General features: G+C 42.2%; 1 protein-coding gene across 7 annotated transcripts in view; it reads left to right on the top strand.

Annotated features, from left to right (window-relative positions):
* Positions 1 to 19,628, top strand: part of DNAH6 (dynein axonemal heavy chain 6) — a 353,767-nt gene that overhangs the window by 927 nt on the left and 333,212 nt on the right. For 6 of the 7 annotated variants that reach the window (XR_008315406.1, XR_008315407.1, XM_053291993.1 and 3 more), the window contains exons 2-10: positions 80 to 199; positions 749 to 849; positions 2,018 to 2,293; positions 5,300 to 5,473; positions 12,661 to 12,902; positions 15,291 to 15,558; positions 17,182 to 17,316; positions 17,400 to 17,523; positions 18,534 to 18,675. Coding sequence is in view for 5 of the 7 variants with exons in the window: in XM_053291993.1 (XP_053147968.1) it covers positions 2,024 to 2,293; positions 5,300 to 5,473; positions 12,661 to 12,902; positions 15,291 to 15,558; positions 17,182 to 17,316; positions 17,400 to 17,523; positions 18,534 to 18,675 (1,355 nt within the window). In the remaining 2 variants the exon portion in view is untranslated. Of the gene's footprint in view, positions 1 to 79; positions 200 to 748; positions 850 to 2,017; positions 2,294 to 5,299; positions 5,474 to 12,660; positions 12,903 to 15,290; positions 15,559 to 17,181; positions 17,317 to 17,399; positions 17,524 to 18,533; positions 18,687 to 19,628 lie in introns of those variants that run through there. The other variant, XM_053291996.1, reaches the window with a different exon arrangement.

Genomic DNA, 19,628 nt, shown 5'->3' with positions numbered 1-19,628 from the left:
GCACATTTAATCCCGAACTGCAAAGGGGACCCAGTTTTGTTTGGGATCCTATATGTCCCTTCTCCTTCTCTCTCTCCAGGGTACCCAGATGCAAAGCCCCCCGGGGGAGCTTTCTATATTTGTGAGAGTTGTATAAAAGGGCGCTGCAGCTTCATGCCAAGGTGGAAAACCCACACTTATTAAAGCATCCACTACCACTGTGAGTGATAAGGGAGCTTTCCCTCTGTTATCTTTCTGCCTCTGATTTTCTGTGGGGATCAGGATGTTTGTGTAGCACTTGTGGGCAGAGGTGCACCTAGATAATTTTGGAGCCTGGACCTAAAGGCCTTTGGATAGGGGCGTGACTATAATAGGGCAAGGGGAGACAGTTGTCTGGGGGCCCACTGCCTTGGGGGGGCCCCAGAGGCAAGTCACATGACTGACTCCCCCAGCCGTGCACCCGCCTGGGCTTCCTTCAGTTGTATTCATCCTCTGAAATTGATGCGAGTGTTAAGACCTGGAGCTACCAGAACAGCATGTCTTTCTCTAGTACCATTAAATGACTTGCATCATCCACAATTTACAAAACCTTTTTAAAAATAGTTTAGGATGATGTTCTATTGTGGCACATAGGATATATATATTTTCTTCATTGAGGGGGCCCATTTTAAAATCTTGTATCTGGGTCCACTCCAACCTTGCTACGCTTGCCCTGCCTTTGGAGGACCCCCTGCTGCTGGTTAAGCATCTTTTTTTTTTTAACGCATAGGTTCTTGAGGGCACAAAGCACACCACTCAGGACAGACTAAAGAGGATTTGGGGGCCCCCAGAGGGTGTGGAGGCCCTGGACTTTGGCCCCAAAGTCCAGAGGTAAGAGCAGTTCTGCTTGTGGGTACACCAATTGAAGTCCAAATTGCAAAGTACTTTGAACCATGAAAAAGTGCTTTAAAATGAATAACAGTCTTGTTTGTTTATTTAAAAGCCTCTTATCTCACTCTTAACCATGTGTTTCAAATCAAAATAAGAAGATAAAATAAAATAGCAGATTCAAAACAAGTGCAGAGGAGCAGCACCAATTATTTAATGATACATTATATACCAAATATAGAAGCAATAAAGTGCTAGGTAGGGGAATGTGGGAGAAAGGGTTTGAATTATGTAACAACATTGTGGTTACATTGCATTTGCTTTGGAAGTGATTCTACTTAAATCAATGGAATATGAAGTAGATATTAGAATTATAACAGAAATATATATTTGATTTGATTATATATCTGACAAACAACAATAGCAAATAGATCCTAAATTTAAGTTAGTTTATTTATTATTAAAATTATTATACCGCCCTTCCAAAAGGCTCAGGGAGGTTTACATTAAAACACCATTAAAATCAATTAACAATTAAAACAGAAATTATAAAACTGCATATAATTAATAATTAACAATTAAAACATCACAAAACACCAATTAAATAGCCAAAACAATTTAAAAACAAGTTTTAAAAAGCTGAGAAAGCTTGGTTGAAGAGATGTGTTTTCAGAAGTTTCTTAAAAATTGCCAGAGATGGGGAGGCTCATATCTCAGTAGGGAGCGCATTCCACAATCTTGGGGCAGCAGCTGAGAAGGCCCATCTCTGTGTAGCCACCAAACGAGTTGATGGCAACTGGAGACGGACTTCCTCAAGTGACCTTAATGGGGAGTGGGGCACATAGCGAAGAAGTATCTCTTCTTCATCGCGAGTATCTCTTTCCTTTCTAACTTCACTTCTGCTTTATTTAGGTGGAACTGTTAGTTATTTTCTTATCTGAGCAGATTATTCAAGCAAACATAACCTCTATGAGGCTAGCCTTTATTGTATTTAATTTTGATACAATAAATAAATGGTTGTTTATTCTTGCGTGTGTGTTTTGGTGGGAGCTAAAGTGTCTTTGATATTCATTCTTATTATTGTGACATGCAAAGTCTTTTAGTTTGGATTAAGTGTCATAGGTTTCATTAAATTATCCTTCTTCAAAAGGGACATGTGTTTCATTTTCAGGTAATTATGTCTAAAAGGGTGTCATTGCCATCTTTACAACCTACCCCACAAACCTCAGATAATAAAGTTAACAGAAGTGATCAAGATAGTTCAAGTGGAGAACAGTCTTCTTCAAGTGTGAAACATTCTCCTTCAACAAATGAATTAAGAAAGAGACTGCTTAGTGTGGCTCCAAATGAGAGGGCAGTAAATCCGGAGGCTCTGAAATTTAAACATAACACAAAATCACAAGATAGAACCAGAATTCGACAGCAACCTATAAAATTGGAACCTTTGGTAGGTTGATTTTAAACCACTCTATAAGGCTATCTTCTGTCTATATAATACACTAAGGTTGTATGTGGTAAGCCCCGCCCACACAGTGCTTTACCAATCTGAGGTAACAGAACAGAAGCACTGTGGTGATTGGGCAGTGGGGATTCCATATGCAGATAGGGAAGAGGAGCAGGTAGGGGGCGAGTGAGTGAGCGAGCAGCAGGGATTGGGCGAATGAGTGAGCAAGTGGAGGGGAGGGGGCGAGTGAGCGAATGACCAGGAGTGAGCAAGCGAGTGGCAGGGAGGGGGTGTGTGAGATTGGGTGGCTGACACAATAATATAGCAGGGGCAAGAGGAGCAAAAATGTCCTAGCTCACAGATGCTCTGTGTGGGTTCAGTTAGTCTATCTATATATTTAATTTGCTAAGACATATCCTTGGCTAATCCCATGCTAATCCCATGCGTCTCGCAAGATTTCATGAGCGAGGGGAGAGGAAAGTGAGTGGCTGCTGGCTGGCAAAAAGAAGCGGTGGTGCTGGCCTCCAGGGGAAAGTGCTGGGCAGGGGAAGCAGGAGAGGAAGCCAGCCGCCAAAAAAAGCACCACCAAGCAAGAGAAAGAGGTGGCTGCTGGGTGGCGAGAGGAAGTGCTGTCTGGTGAGATGAGGTGGTGGTTAGGGCCAGCCAGCTGCCGGAGGAAGTGGTGGCTGGGGCTGAAGGGAGGGGGGGGGAGAATGAACTGGAGCTGAAGAGAGGGAGGGAGAAGGGCTGAAGGGATTTGTGGGGCAGACAGGGAGAACTAGGGGTGCAGATGCCCTGCGCCAGGTCAGCTAGTATTATTATTATTGTATTATTATTCTGGAGTCCTGTGAAATTTGCTGAAAGCCTTATAGGCTCTTTCCTATATTTTGCCAGCAGATTTGTGAACAGTAGCAAGCATAACCCATTGACTTCAGCAGCATTACACATGGTTAATTATACATAGCTTTTCAGATTTATGCTTAATTGTAGATGTGAAACTATAAAAATAAAAATACCATGATGAGCTGCTGCTAATTAAAAAAGGGGAGGGTGCGAGAATATATTTTTGTTATGCACTATTTCATTATAATGATGATATCTCTATCCTAATTAATTTCATTTGAAGACCTCCTGGCTTATTTCTTAAAAATTAACTATTAAGTTATATATATATAAAATTTTATAAAAGCTAATAGTACACCATGAGGTCATTCACACAATCAAAAACTGTTCTACCTGGGTTTGGGAGCTGGTTTTTCTCCTGCCTTGCTTACACACAACCAAAAATTGGGAGCACACACAGTTCCCAAACCTGAGTAGAACACAGTTTTTGATTGTGTGAATGGCCTCCTTCAGTCATTCTGTGATGAAATATTAAATAATGAATGATGGCAGAGTTTCTTTAGGAACTTAAACAAAGTCTTTAGTCCCTAAGCAAATTATTAACATGGACACTTTCAATTACATGCTCATTTTTAAATACATATTATTATTCATTTATCACAAATATGGTTTTTCAACAACAAAAAGTTCTCAAAGCAGTTTACATAGCAAAATAACCATTTTAAACAATATTTCCCCCAACATATTCTGAAGAGGGAAGGAATACCACTGGCTCAGTTTGAATATAATTTAGCATTTTTTTTCATGCCCTTCCTCCAAAGAGTGCATGGAGGTACATATGCAATCATCTCATCTTTTTTGTGTCAACAACCCTGGTTTAGGATGAGTGAGAGGAATTTGTCCATGGCCACCCAGTGAGTTTAATGACTGTGCAGGGACTTGATTCAAGTCTGGATCCAAGTTCAATACTTTGTCTATTTTACCACACTGGCTTAGCAAACAGAGTTCATACATCTAGCCTTCTGCTCTAACTTCAAATTGGACATCTAAATTCATATCTATCTATCTATCTATCTATCTATCTATCTATCTATCTATCTATGGAGGCACAAATATACTTTCAGGTTGCATTGTCTACCCTTCTCTTAAAGTGCATATTTGTTTTTCAGAGAAACCAATACTATTCAATTTCTAGATTCTAATCCTAACGCTTCTAGAAGAAACATTGTACAAACTCAAGTAATGGTGCAACTATTCTAGAGTTCTTATCGCTCTGGAGTAAGGATAAGGGGCATGAGGGGAATTCATTGCTCATCTTCATATACTGATTTGTATACATTTATGCAAATTTAATCATCTATAGGAGGTTTTGATTTAGAAGTGTAGCTAGGAGCAGTAAAGAAATAAATGTTTGGTGTGGGTTAAACCTGGTGAGATGACAGCTGTACAACCTCACAACTGCCTTCTGAGGTGACTGTAGCAGTCAACCTGTAATAAGCTACATCAAAAGTGCCTATTGGATGATTGTCTGATGTATATGATTTGTCAAATTTGGATTTTCATATGGAGAGCAAGAGGCCATGTGATTCCTGAACCATTTTCCTGCTAAATGTCAAAATAAAACATTGGGCTGGCACTATTACCTGTGTGAATGTTAAAGGAGCAGCCTGTGAAATCACATGCTCCTTCCCCTACTCTCAATCCCTTAACTATAGATATGCCTCTATTGGCCTTATTTGGTATGTTAGTTAGTTGCCAATTGATAATAGGTGCCATCAAATTGAAAATTAGCCTCATTGTTTGCTCCACTGCCCCCAAATCTAACAGTGTGAGTGAAATAGTTCAAAATGGGGCTGTCCTCTTACTGCCTGGATTCAGAAGAAGTTTTTTTTTTGTGTTATCAGATCAAGATGCTGGAATGTCACTGTGTATAGCTTCATATGTCTTAGCAGCCCTAAAGATAAAGCGAATTATTTGAAGATTATGGGAATTGACTGTCGGGGAGATCTTTTTACTTTAATGGTTCAGATTCTGTATCAAGTTTATCTGCTGGTTGTTTTATTTGGTGCAGTGGCCTATAACTATGCATAACAAAATAAAGAATTAAATGTGCCATTTTTCATGTATGATTTTATTCCAAATTGTCTTTGTTTCTCCTCAATCAAGCCTGTATTAAAGATACATCAGTCCCACAAGCAACCTGAATATATATACCAGAAAAACAGGGAGAGACTAATAGCTGCTGGAGTACTGCAGCCTACAACTTCAGCAGAGAAAAGAAAATGGCCTATTGATGAGTCAGTCCTAGCTGAGGCTCCAGAAGATTTAAGGGAAAGAGAGGTATTGGCTGGCTAATAGATCATTAAGTAATTTGAATTCTTATTTCTGTATTTGAAATATTTTTCCTGATGTTCTTGTAACTGCTGAAATATTGCCCAAGTTATGCATAATTAGGTGCTTTTTGCCTTTCCCAATTACATTTGTATGCTTTGGAAGCCTCACACTTAAGAATTTCCTTTAAAAAAAAGATCAAGAATCCTACAATTGTTGATCCTTTTCTAAATTCTGAAGTAATGAGAGTGCATAAAATCAAGTCTCTCATCTTTATAAAAGGAAGGGTATTTCTGCACATGACAAAATTTGCCCACATACTTACATTCAGAACTGTTCTTGGATTATTTAGTAACATCTTGAAGCACTTGTGCCATAATAACCACAGAATAGAGATACAACTGGCTCTAGACAGTTCTCTATCTTTTTTGGAGCATTAAGACCAGGAGAGAGGAAACCCGAGCTCTGTTGCCAATAGACTTGTATAGTGATTGTTTTGGCATCTCTTCCATTGGTCCACTTTGGGGTTGGAACCAGATGTGTAGCCTTGGGTGGCTATGACCCTATAGGTGAGCATTTGTGGGTGTTAGCAAACCTTTTGTGTTTCATGTTCTAGTTCCTGTATGATTGTGTTAAAACAGGATAGAATATTTTATATCTGTCTGTCCTTGAATCAGGCAGGGAATTGTGCCATGAGTTTATGGGTTATGTGAAAGCCATAGATCTTAAAGGTGATCTGATATCCTTCACAACGTGGGCTTTGTGGCTGCACAATAGTCCCTGCGGAAGGATTTGAAGCTCCTCATAGTGCTCTGAAGCTCTGCCTTTCATGTGCAGAGCTCACTTGCTATCTTTGGCGACAGTGCTTCTCAACTCAGTTCCTTCTTGACCATCATCATGAATGGTTTCCTTGTTTTTTTCTCCTTGTGTTCGGTTCCTGAAAGACAAAATTTATGGTTTGCTTTACTAGTTTTCTCTGATCTCAGACTGTTGCTGACCATTCTTTGCCTAACGTTTTGGATTTGTTGCTAATAGACTTTTAAAAGACATTTAAGCGGTGTTCCTCTTGCCGTGGAACTCTCCCCTCTTCCATCAAGCATGAACTCTGCTTGCTTTGCCTTGGGGAAGGTCATAATAGCTGGGCTTCTAAAATTTGCTTCTCCTTTTCCAAACAAACTTGGAAAAGCAGAGAATTACATTTGTGCGCAGCCCTATATGAACAGCCCTGTGCCCCTCGACTCTAGTGCCATGCTCCCTGCTGTTGCCGACACCCTTGACGCTGACCCTATCAAAGTCAGACTCTACTTCAGGAGTTTCCCCATCTACTTCTGCAACTACATTCAAGAAGCCCTGGGATGTCTCTAGGGAAAGCCATAGACATAATTAAAAACTCAAACATCAGGAAGATGACTCTTCCTCTCAGTCAAAACATCAGAAGCTTTCTTCAACTTCGACAGCATTGACTTTGCAGGCCTCACTTTGGCATACATCACCAGCACCACCAGTATGACTATCGGCCTTGACGTCAACTCCAACATCAAGCCACCCACTCCTTTTGATACATCAAATGTTTTTTGAACACCTTCTCCGGTTGTTCAAACTGTCCACTCCCATTCATCTTCCTCCTTGCTGGAGGTGATCAAGGTGACTTCAACAGCTCCGGCCTCAACTTCAATGTTGACACGTATCTTGACGTTGATCTCTGTGCCTGCACCGCCATTTATGTCTGCCACCACAGCCCAGGCTTTGATGTCAGCTCCACTACTGCTCTTGAATGGAAGTGCATTCTGGCTCCTTCAGTCTTTTCTAAATATGCCGGCTCCTTCAGTCTTTTCCTCAACACCTCTTTTTGGATCACACTTTCTGTCAATGTTGAAGGACTTTTCCATGACATCGACTCCATCCTGACCTCTCTGATGACAATGCCTTATGGCTCTGTGTTCAAAGGTTTTCCCCTCCATGGCCTGGATATTGATTATGACACCAGCTCGGGTGCACGGGAGATCCCTATGACACCATCTGCATCTCCAACGTTGAGCAACCCCTCATAGCTCTCCATCACACTGCCCTGTCCAACCTTGGAAGGAAAGGCTTCATTTTTCACTCCCTGCATATTCCCTTACCAGAGACGGCTGGACTATTGGAACTCCCCTGGGGCCCTGGACCCAGACCATATCAGGAGGATGGGTAGATTTAAAGACCCGTAATTAATTAATTAATTAATTAATTGTTCGATTTCTATACTGCCCTTCCAAAAATGGCTCAGGGTGGTTTACACAGAGAAGAATAAATAAATAAGATGGATCCCTGTCCCCAAAGGGCTCACAGTGTCAAAAGAAACATAAGATAAACACCAGCAACAGTCAGTGGCAGTACTGTGCTGCGGGTTGATAGGGCCAGTTACTCTCCCCCTGCTAAATAAAGAGAATCACCACATTAAAAGGTGCCTCTTTGCCAAGTTAGCAGTTATTCATGTCTTCCCTATTCATAATCTTCCTTCATAAGATTATGAAGAATTCCGTCTTTGGAAACTCAAGTGCCTTTGTCTCCTGATCTCACTGAATCTTTTTTCAAGCATCTGCTGGATGACCCCTTCTGTGCCATAACCCCCTCTCACACAGTCTCCTGTGCTGTGGCCTACTGATCCAATTTTTTCAGCTTCTGCTAAACAAATGTCTTACTCCTTATCACTATGGCGACACTTGCTATTCCAGAAAAGCAGTTCTCCAATGATGACTACGCTTCTTCCTCTGACTTAGACACTGAATCCACATACACAGAAAACCCGTCCGATCCCTCCCCAGATGACAACGTGCCAAATAATCCTTCCAGTTCTCCAACTGAGGAAACAAAGTCATACCAGATTCAGGTAGCTGAAATGGCTAGGGTTCTTCAAACTCAAATCTCCAATGCCAGTTGTTAAGGAGTGGACCCTGTCTTTTGCTTTGTTGCCTCCACTACAACCTCACAACCTGTTCCCATTTTGCCAGTACTGATCGACTCAGCAAAATCCACATAGGATTCACCATTTAGTGCCATATCTACTTCCAAGAGGCTCAAAAATTTCTATAGAGTCCAGGAAGATGACTGCAAGTTTTAATTTAAGCTCCCACTTCCAAATTTGCTAATTGTGGCTTGTGAATGGGTACCTATTCTGGTTGGAAGCAATGTGCTCCCACGGACAAAGAGGGTAGAAAACTTGACTCAGTTGGCCGGAAAACCTACTCTTCTTCGTCCCTCTCAATGAAGATAGCTAATTATATGGCCTGTATGGCCATGTTCCAATCCTCAGTCTGTGAAGGGTTCAAAGACAACCTAAAGGACCTTAGGAGTGTGCACAGAATGGTTTGGTTCAAATCCTAACTGGATTCGATCCGACCCAGCCTGGTCCAGTTCAGTGACCAGATGAACCGGGTCCAGTCTGGTTTGACTACTGAACCAGGCTGAACTGGTTGGGGGTATATACTTGTGGAGGGGGATCTGGAGAGGAAGTAAAGGGGCATTCCTGAGGAGGTAGCGAGAGGGGGGAAAGCTGCATACCTTAGCTGCTCTTTGCTGCTAGCCCTCCCAGTGCAGCAAGCATGCCCACCCTTACTGAGCTGCCGGCTCTGTGTGTGCTTTGCACATGTGTGGAGGCCATTTTTGTGACCTTTGTATGTGTGCAAAGGCCAGAACAATTTACCAATGGCTTGGTAAAGAGGGGGGGCGCATTTGCTGTGCCAGTAGGGTGAGCAGGAGCACTGGTGAGTGGCCAAGGAAAGCAGCTTCCCCCCTACTCACCACCATTGCCTTGGGAAAGCTCCTTACCACCACTCCCGGTTTGGTCCACGATCAAACTTTTGAGGCAAATCTGTATGGGATGAACCATTCGTGCACACCCCAAAAGGATGTTCCTGAGACAAGATTCAAGGAGCTACTTTCTAAATTTGTGAACACCTGATGGAAATTGAATCCTGCACCTTGGCTAGTACCATCTCTTTAAGACGGCATGCCTGTCTCCATTTGTCCTTTCTACAACCAGACATGAGAGACAAAATTGAAGACCTCCCCTTTGACAGGGAAGGCCTCTTTAGTTCTCAAATAGATGAAATTATGGAACTCATGAAAAAATCCAGGTTTACAGCCAGGACCTTTACATCCTCCTCCACTCAAAGATTTAGGAGATTTGACAAACCCAGATACCAGTACAGCAGCACTGACAGAAGGGATACCAGAAAGTCTTTCCAATACACTCAGAAACACCATTTCTCTCAAAGAAGTAGGCAAACAAACAAACAAACAAACAAACTCAAAGTCCAGGACCAATCCAAACAGCATATTTGACTCCCAGGTCCCCCTGCCCATTGGAACTTCCACACCCATCAGATTTGCATCCTTCCTTTCCACTTGGCGACTTATCACATCCAACGCCTGGGTGCTAAGTATCATCTGCACTGGCTACATCATAGAATTCCATACAATACCCCCTTTCCTAAGAATAAAACACACCCCTCAACTCCTACCTTACTAAAGGAAGTTCAAGAACTATTGTCCAAAGTGGCAATGGAACCAGTTTCACTGAAGCACCAATGGGAAGAGATCTACTCCAGGTACTTCTAAGGACCCAGAAGGGATCGTGGTCTTCAACCAGTTCTAGATCTACATTCCTTCAACAGCTTCTCCCATACAAACTTTTTAAAAAAAAAACGCTCACCCTTCAACACCTCCTCCCTCTCCTAGCAGAGGAACAGTGGCTTGCTATGCTAGATCTAAAAGATGCCTTTTTTCAGGTGGGGATTCAGCCTATCCACAGGAAGTATCTACGCTTCACCATGGGGGACCACGCTTACCAGTATATAGTTCTCCTGTTTGGCCTCTCCACTGCCCCATGTGTCTTCACCATTTTTTTAAAAAGTCTCTTCTTATTTTTTCACACAAGCTTTTTAACTGGACTGTGGTTTTAAATTGTTTGATGGTCTTCATTTTTAATCTGTTGGATGTTGTAAACTGCCCAGAGGCGGAGGTTTGGGGCGGTCTACAAATCTGAAAAATAAACTAACAAACAAGATGTAACACCACTGGAAACTATCCAAGCCTATTCCACCGGGGCTATGGCCACCTCTGCAGCTCATTTGTCCAGCATTGCCTTTTCTGAAACACATAAAGCCACTATCTGGTCTTCCTCATAACCTTTGTTAAGCATTATGCCCTGGACGCTGCAGCTGAAGCTAGTTTTGGGTGGGCTGTACTTTAAGAAGTTTTACTCACATTCTTTACCCACTTCCATACTAGAAGAGCTCGCTAATCTCCCGCATTGTGAAGAGATAGGTTGCTCACCTGTAACGTTTGATCTTTTGGTGATCCGGTATCATTCACAACACCCACCAAGACTTCCCACTCTTTGGTATCCCTACTGCACGTAACTTTATTTTATGAAGCCCATTCTGCTTTGCAGCCATCCAAGAACTGAGCTGGGAAGCGCTCTGCTGCTGCAGATACTGAGCGTTCCACGCTCCATCTGCTAAGGGCAGAGCTTCAGAATGCTAGGAGGAGATTGAAATCCTTCCACAGAGACTATTGCAGAGGCACAAAGCCCATGTAATGAATGATACGGGATCACCAAAAGATCAAAAGTTACAGGTGAACAACCTGTTTTCCCCACACACTTTTTCCTTGGGAACAGCCTCACACACAACTAGCAACTTGATGCCTACTTTGAATAGTTCTTTGTGGGAGCAAGCCATTTATGCAAAGCACAGAAAACTCTGTACCTATCATCCAGATGCCATTTGTGCGTAGCTGTCTTTTGAGTGGTTTTGTATATGAGGAATGAGTGCAGCCAGCACAATGCATAGTTGCTTCTGTACTGGGCTGGGGGTAGTTGTTCCTCTCATTAGATCATTACAGCTTCCCTATGCAAGATCCCTTTTGGAAAAGAAGAACAATATGGAAATGATTGTGGCTGAGTGCACTTGTTCATCTCATCCAAAATGGTTTTTGAACATGTTATAAGTGAATCAGTTCTATTAAGAACTGCAGGCTAACTTTAAATCAAGTTGTGAACAATTCCCTCCCATTTCTGTTATGTTTTAATATCATTAGAGATTATAGATCTGCAATTAATGCCTTTGAAAACACTGAGGAAGACTATAAATTATTTTATAGAACCCTGGGCAGTTAGTGCATACATTAATTTCACACTAAAATATTAACCTACCTTAGAAACCTTATTATTATAAGTGTAATGCTATATTATTATAATATTGAATATGAACCTGCAAAAAAGTTTGTGATTTTAAAAAGATACTAACCAACCCGCACAGAGCATCTGTGTGCTCTTTGGGGCTGGCTGTTCCCACGTCCCACCTGCCCCACTCTCCCTCCCCTCCCCCCTCCTCCCCCACTCTTGCCCCCTTCTCCTCTCTCCTGCCCCTCTCTCTTGCCCCCTCCCCTCCCACCACACTCTCTCTTGCCCTCTCTCCCTCCCCCTCCTGCCCCACTCTCTCCTGCCCTCCACCTCCTGCCCCACTCTCTCCTGTCTTCCCTCCCTCCCCCTCCCTCCCTCTTGCCCCACTCTCTCTTGCCCTCCCTCCCCCTCCCTCCCTCTTGCCCCACTTTCTCTTGCCCTCCCTCCCCTCCCTCCCTTTTGCCCCACTCTCTCACCCTCCCTCCTCCTCCTTGCCCCACTCTCTTGTCCTCCTGCCACACTCTCTTGCCCTCCTGCCACATTCTCTTGCCCTCCCTCCCCTCCCTCCTGCCCACAGGCCCTCCTTACTGGGCAGGGGGCAGCCGAAAAGGCCCCCGCCACCACCATTCTTCCTCCCGGGTGGTGAACAGGGAAGTCCCGCCGCCCGTTTCCCTCCCACCCCGGGCTCCAATGGGCGCTGGGGCTGCGCCCCGCTGTCCGTTTCCCACTCAACCCCTTTCCCGCCGCTGTTTATTGCCTCTGGTGGCCAGGCCAGGCTTTGCTGCTGCCACCTCCTCCCCCTGACCCGGGATGGCCTGGCCACTGCGATGACCAATCCTCCTGGGTGTGCCTCAGCCTATCAGGCACCTCCACCGCCCAGCCAATCAGCTGGGCACCGGGACACACATTCTAAGGCACACCCAGAACAAAATATAATGTTCAATTAATCAATTGAACAAGATGAATCTGATTTTTTAAAAAATGAACAGTGATGTAAAGAATTTTTTTAACCTTTCTTTTACAATTGCAGACTTCTAAGGTACGAGTTCCTACTCCCCCTAAACAACCACGTAGTGTGGTAAAACTAAGCGCTTGCATACCAAGCTCCCCACCTACCAGTAAGTTTGATGAACGAGAAGAAGTAATTAAAGCTAATGTTACAGAACCTCTGCAAATTATAAGAATAATATGCGAGAACAAAAATCTTGGATTCCTGTATATGACTCCTGCAGTGCCTAAGTCATCAATAGACTATGACACATATAACCTGAAGTGAGTGAGTTTATTTATATTTTAGAATGGTCAACTTTATAATAAGTTGTAATCTTTAACGTAATGTGAATTATAGATCTGTCTTCATTGTGCTATTAATCTGCTTTTTTTATGGCCTTTATTCAAGGGACTATAAAATCTAGCATACACTGCAGTGTTTAATTTTGTGATCCAAATAGCTGCAGCACTTAGTAGATGTTTTTGATGGAATTATTTTTAATATTTAGTTTTAGATCTAGCATTAAAATTGACAACTTGGCTTCTTTGCTGTCATTCTCCTCTTTTAGAAAGGGTGGGAATAAAATGAATTGCTTTCAAACTGTGCTCCCCAGGGAATGCTATTAAATTTTGACCAATAGACTAACCAATTTGTAGATCAAAGGAAGTGTACCATCCTCATTATTAGAAAGGATGAGACATAAAGTGTACAGAATCATACAATGAGCCATGCCCAAGCAGAATCACATAAATATTGTGGGATGCCAAATATTTAAAAGGTATGCAATGCAAACATATGCTGATCCATCTCAATAATTAAAGCAAAGCAATATGCTGAATTTTCCAGGCAAATGCTAGAAGCAAGTCTGACATGATCATGGTTATGGTAATCGACAGCACACTTCCCCACCACCCCATTAATAGGTGAACTGGTAGCAGAGTATGTGCATTGGAGTGATAGACAACATGGCTATAAAAAAGGAAACTGAAAGGTCTGACACTTCTGAAATTGTTGTTGTTAGGCTCTAGTTTCCTTCAAGTTACAAGTGCAAAACAAATACAGATTAATCATTTTCCAGCTTACATGTATCCTGGTAGCTGTGTGGATTCATCCATCCTGTGGCAGCTTAACTGGTTACTAGTCCACTTCCGGGCTAGATTAAAGGTGCTGTCCTGACCTTTAAAGCCCTACATGGCTTGAGGCCAGGTTACCTTTTTGGGCCACAGTACCTTTTGGGCTAGCCACTTAAGTCATTTTCTCACTGTGACATTGACTAGCAAGCCAGAGGTTGTCTGTTCAAATCCCCACTGGTATGTATTAGGGATGTGCACGGACCGGACCAGAGGCCATGTTAGAGGCCTCCGAACCGGTCCGGAGGGGCTTACCATTGCCATCTCCTGTGCAGTATGAGATGGTGCCCTTCAGCATCTTCCTATATTGCTGCTGCCCAATATAGGTGTTTTCCATAATCTGGGATACATACTAGGAATGTGCACGGACCGGTCCGGACCGGCACCGAGGGGGGGTCTCCCTTTAAGGGCGGGGGGTAGAACTTACCCCTCCCGCCGCTCTTCCCCCTCTGGCGCTGTAGCGTTAATCGAAGATTTTGGGGCGGCAGCGCGCGCGTGACGTAGGTGGCGCGTGCACGGCGGCAACAGGCACGCGCACCGCCGCGCACACATGCATGCAGCGCTTACAAAGGCTTTACTGATGACGACGGGGGCAGGGGCAGCAGCGGGGAACGCTGCCGCCCCAAAATCTTCGATTAATGCTACAGCGCCAGAGGGGGAAGAGCGGCAGGAGGGGTAAGTTCTACCCCCTGCCCTTAAAGGGAGACCCCCTCTCGGTGCCGGTCCGGACCGGTCCGTGCACATTCCTAGTATGTATCCCAGATTATGGAAAACACCTATATTGGGCAGCAGCAATATAGGAAGATGCTGAAGGGCACCATCTCATACTGCACAGGAGATGGCAATGGTAAGCCCCTCCTGTTTTCTACCAAAGAAAACCACAGGGCTCTGTGGTTGCCAGGAGTCAACACTGACTCAATGGTACACTTTACCTTTTGGGCTATATTCGCTTATACCAGGCCTGCTCAACTTCAACCCTCTGCAGATGTTGTTTTAAAACTCCCATAATCCCTGGCTATTGTGGCTGGGGATTATGTGAGTTGTAGACCAAAAACAGCTGGGCGGCCTACGCTGAGCAGGCCTTGCCTATAAGAACCTGTCATGGCCTTGTGTTTGGCATCTCAAGCCCTGCTTATGCCCCCCCACCCCCACTAACAGATCCAGTTGGTGGCGACTAGAGATGGGGCCTTTTTGGTTGTAGCCCTTCAGCTTTGGAATGCCCTTTTAAATAGGCTTTTGTTTTATCTGCTGCTTATATCTGGTAGGTTTTCTAGTTCTTAGTTTTTAGCTTTTTATTAATAATTTCTTATTTTAACATTTTTTAAGAATTGTAATTTTAAATGTGGTTTTAGCTTGGTCTTTTAACTTGTTTAATTTTATTCATCTTTTACTATTACTCCATCTTTTTATTTTACTTATTCATCTTTTATTAATGCTGTGACCCACCCCTGACAGTAGTGTACTGGAGGGGTGGGGTATAAATATTTTAAATAAATCCAGATATTGTGTATTAAGCGAGATGTTTCAATTTTTTTTTAGAATTGTAAGTTATGACTGCGTTAACAAAAAAGACTACTACACTATTAGCCAGAAAGCAGTTATTCATACATATAATGGAGAAGTTGAATATTTGGAACTTGAACGCTGGGAGCAAGAATATCTCTATCACAAAGCACTTTCCAGAATTCCCATATTTGCTATATTTCGTAAATGGAAGTCATTTAACGTGTGGAGGAAGAATGTCCGCTACAAAAAGATTAAGTCATGCAGCCGAGCTTTGCAGAAGAACTTGTTCATTGTTAATGCTGTATGTATTATAAATGTTTACTGCTGAGATAATGTGAGTGAAGACTATCTAAATGTTGGTGGTGGTGGTGATGATTGAAGAGTAGTTTAAAGTGTGTAATAAGATTTGCTGCTACTTCTATATGAATACTTATATATCACTTTCCAACAAATGTTCTCAAAGTGGTTTCCATAGAAAACAAATAAATTATTAATAAGGTGGATTCCTGTCCCCAAAGGGCTTACCAGCAGCAGCTACTGGTGAGATGTTGTGCTGGGGGTGAATTGGGCTTGTTGCTCTTCCCCTTCTAAACATAAGAGAATCACCACTTTAAAAGCTGCCTCTTTACTCAGCAGGCATAGATTTGCGTGTTCTGAAGTACAGAATACATATCTTTGTATTCTGTATATTTGTATTCTATGTAAGTATTCTGTATAAGTACCTTATACAAGTCTATGGTGCAGCCACATTTGGAGTATTGCGTACCGTTCTGGTCACCGTATCTTAAGGACATTGTAGAACTGGAAAAGGTGAAGAAGAGCGCAACCAAGATTATCAGGGGCCTGGAGCACCTTTCTTATGAGGCAAGGCTACAGCATCTGAGGCTTTTTAGTTTGGAAAAGAGGCAACTACAACTAAGTGGAAAACAGGCTATTAGAGGTGTATAAAATTATGCATGGAATAGAGAGTGGACAGATAGAAATTTTTCTCCCTCTCTCACAATGCTAGAACCAGGGGTTATCCCATGAAACTGAAGGCTGGGAAATTTAGGACCAACAAAAGGAAGCACTTTTTCACACAGCACATAATTAATCTATGGAATTCTCTGCCATGGATTGTGGTGATGGCCACTAGCTATGATAGTTTAAAAGGGGCTTAGATAATTTCATGGAGGACAGGTCTATCAATGGCTACTATGGTGGCTTTAAGCCACCTCCAGCTTCAGAGGCAAGATGCCTCTGAATATCAGTTGCAGGGGAGCAACAGCAAGAGAGAGGGCATGCCCTCAGCTATTGCCTGTAGCTTCCCAGAGGCATCTGGTGGGCCACTGTGTGAAACAGGATGCTGGACTAGATAGGCCTTGGTCCTGATCCATCAGGGCTATTCTTATGTTCTTAAGTATTTGCAGTATATTACAATTTTTCTACTGTTGAAATATATTGAGATTAACATATCTCTGTAGGTCCCCAGCAGTGAAATAATAATACTAAGTTTTGATCAATAAGGAAGAAGTCATTGGCTAACCTTCTGCAAGCACGCCAGGTTTTTGCATTGGACAAGGGGGAGAGGGCTATATCTTTATCTCCCCTTCCCTCTGCAGTGTCTGGTGCCTCCCAAAATTATGTCTCTGAGTGTTGGGGTCCCTCAGGGAGAAATTTTTGGGAGGCACAGGCAAGTGCAAAGGGAACTGGGATGGCAAAAAATCCCCCCCCCACACACACTATTGTTCTACAGAAAAATTGGCATGTTCGTGGAAGGTTAAATTGGATGCTGGCCATGGAAGTTCATAAACTAAAAAGTCATAAAAAGGGACATTTATGCTGCCCTCATAAAACAGAGCTTATTTCCAAAAAACTGGTGAAACTGATTGTATGTTAGGCTTTATCAGTTCTTTCTTCATAACTTGTCTCTACTATTTTGCAGTATTTGAGACCAGCAGTACTTACTATCCAAGAAATGTGTTATCGACTCAGTGACATGGCCCTTTGTCAAGTTGAAAAGGGGTATATTTACACACTGGCAGAATTTAAAGGTACTCAGTTCGCACAGCTAAAAGAAGTAAGTGAGTTTAATTGGTTCAGCCTCTCAAATTTTTGTATACTTTATTTTATATATGTCTCTAAATGCACTATAACTTTCAGGTAGCAGCTCAACTGTCAGAGTTCAGAGAATTAGCAAAAGATGTGGTTAGAGGTGCATGTCGAACTGCACTGCTTGAGTCTGGTTTCACTCCTGATGATTACTGTTATGCAACAGAGAGTAAAGGTACAAAACGGGCATTTCTTCATTCTTATTGCAACGCATTAAACCGTTGACAAATTGTAGTGCTCTGTGTGTGTGTGCGCGTGCGCCTAAAAACAAAAAGAATACGGTTCTCACCTATTGCTGTATAGATTACAAGCAAGTAAGATTACTATATATATTTCAAGCAAGAACATTGTTTAAGTATTACATAAATATACTACATAGGTATCTCAAAATTGCTCCTTGGCTTTATGCAAACTGTTGTGATTTGTGGTAAAAACTAGCATTTTGCTCTTAACTAACTGAGAGTGAATTGAATGATTCTTTTAACTATAGATATATTGTTGTTGTATTACTAGAGGTGCTGACAAAGTTCTTGCAAGCTAGGCTCAGAAAAGAACTTTGGGACTTGTAAAACATGTTTTGAAGGAAAGGTGGACTTTACAAGTTTCTGACTACTTCTTGGGCTCAGATTAAAATCTGAGCTGAGAAGAATTGCCAGCTTCCCTAGCTGATAAATGCTTTGCACAACCAGGAGAGAGAGCTGAGCAAACACTCATCCAGGGATTGTCCAGCCTTGTCTCAGCAAGTCCCTGCAGGGGACTTTGAGACAGGTTTGGCAGGCTGTCAGAACTGACATAAGTGATTCTTAGCTGCCAAATTAGCCAGTTCAGTCTCTGACTATAGGGGCAAAAACCAAGGTGAGTGGAAGCCCATCACCTATGGGTTCTCCATATGGGCTGGGCTTCCCTTATCAGATTCTGCCCCCCCCCCCGCAGTTTCTTTCTTTCTCCCTATTTAATACAATGCAGTAACATAGCTCTATTGCGTTAAATGGGGAAATGAAGAGATGAGGGTGTCCCCCCCCCCCGGCCTCAGATTCACTTGTAAAAATGACCTAAAATCTTCCAATTCTTTTTGGAAGATCTAAGATTGTTAGAGAGTGAATCTGAGGTGAGCTTGGGAGAGTATACAGATCTCTAATTACCACTTGGAATAGTTTCAGTAATGTGCACCTATATTTCCCCCAGAACAGGTAACATCAGTTACACAACTAGCTACTGCAAGTGTCCTTATTCCTCGTATAGAGAGAGATATTTATGGTGAACCAGCTGAAAAAATGACATATACAGAACAAGCCAACAAAAGGGCTCAGTGTGGAAGGCTCACATGGTTGGTATCAGGTATTCCTCTGTGCAAATTATTTTCTAACACCTTTTTCTTTAACAATTTAGAAATAGTAAATATATAAATTTTAGTATTTTGGTAGAAGAGTTTCTTGCAAATGATGATGTTAATCAGAAGCTTCTGTACATCCATGGAAGGTATTGGTGAATTTTTGTTTCAACTGCTCCTTAATCTCTTCCGAGTTTGTTATTGGTAATACTCTAAAAAGCAGAAGTATGAAAACACAATCGCATTTTAAAATGCATTTATAAATATTGTATACTATAATATATGATGAGGCCGAAATACTAAATAATGCAAAATGTGCATCTGTTGCCCATATTAGATGCCATATATATAGCTCTTCCCTCCCTGCCTTAATATCTAGTAGTATTAGACTTGTGCATCAGAAAAATTATTAGATCAGATCTGACACATCCCATACAACATAAAAATAGAATTAGAATGAGGATCCTTTAAAATTATTGGATTCTGTTGTATTATCAGTTGGAATTTCTGACTTTTGTTGGATTTCCCATAGGGATCAATGGAAAGCATAAAAAAATAAGTTAACTCCTGAATGGCTGGTCAGAAAGCTCTGCAATTTTACCTAGTATTAGTACATGATGATGGCATTAAGTGTGTGAATGAAGGAGATTGTTCCATCTGTTGATTTTTAAATGATTTTTTAAAAACATTTAAAACATTTGTAAAAAGTGCCATAGCTGCTTTGATCTGGATCATGATCCATTGCATTCATAATGAATGGGTTCTGTGCCTGCGCAGGGACCTCATGGAAAGATTGACTAGCTCCTCGATACGCCTTCAACTGACCTGCACATGCTCCATGCCACCATTATTTTCAGCAGTTGGGGCATGTTCTTGCTCAGTTTCTTAATAAGAATTTTTATTAAGAAGTAAACCAAAAGAGACAGAAACAAATCACTATAAAGATAATA

The sequence above is a fragment of the Hemicordylus capensis genome, chromosome 2 (assembly GCF_027244095.1).
Source record: "Hemicordylus capensis ecotype Gifberg chromosome 2, rHemCap1.1.pri, whole genome shotgun sequence".
NCBI classification, from domain to species: domain Eukaryota; kingdom Metazoa; phylum Chordata; class Lepidosauria; order Squamata; family Cordylidae; genus Hemicordylus; species Hemicordylus capensis.
This window is presented reverse-complemented; position numbering and strand designations above follow the sequence as displayed.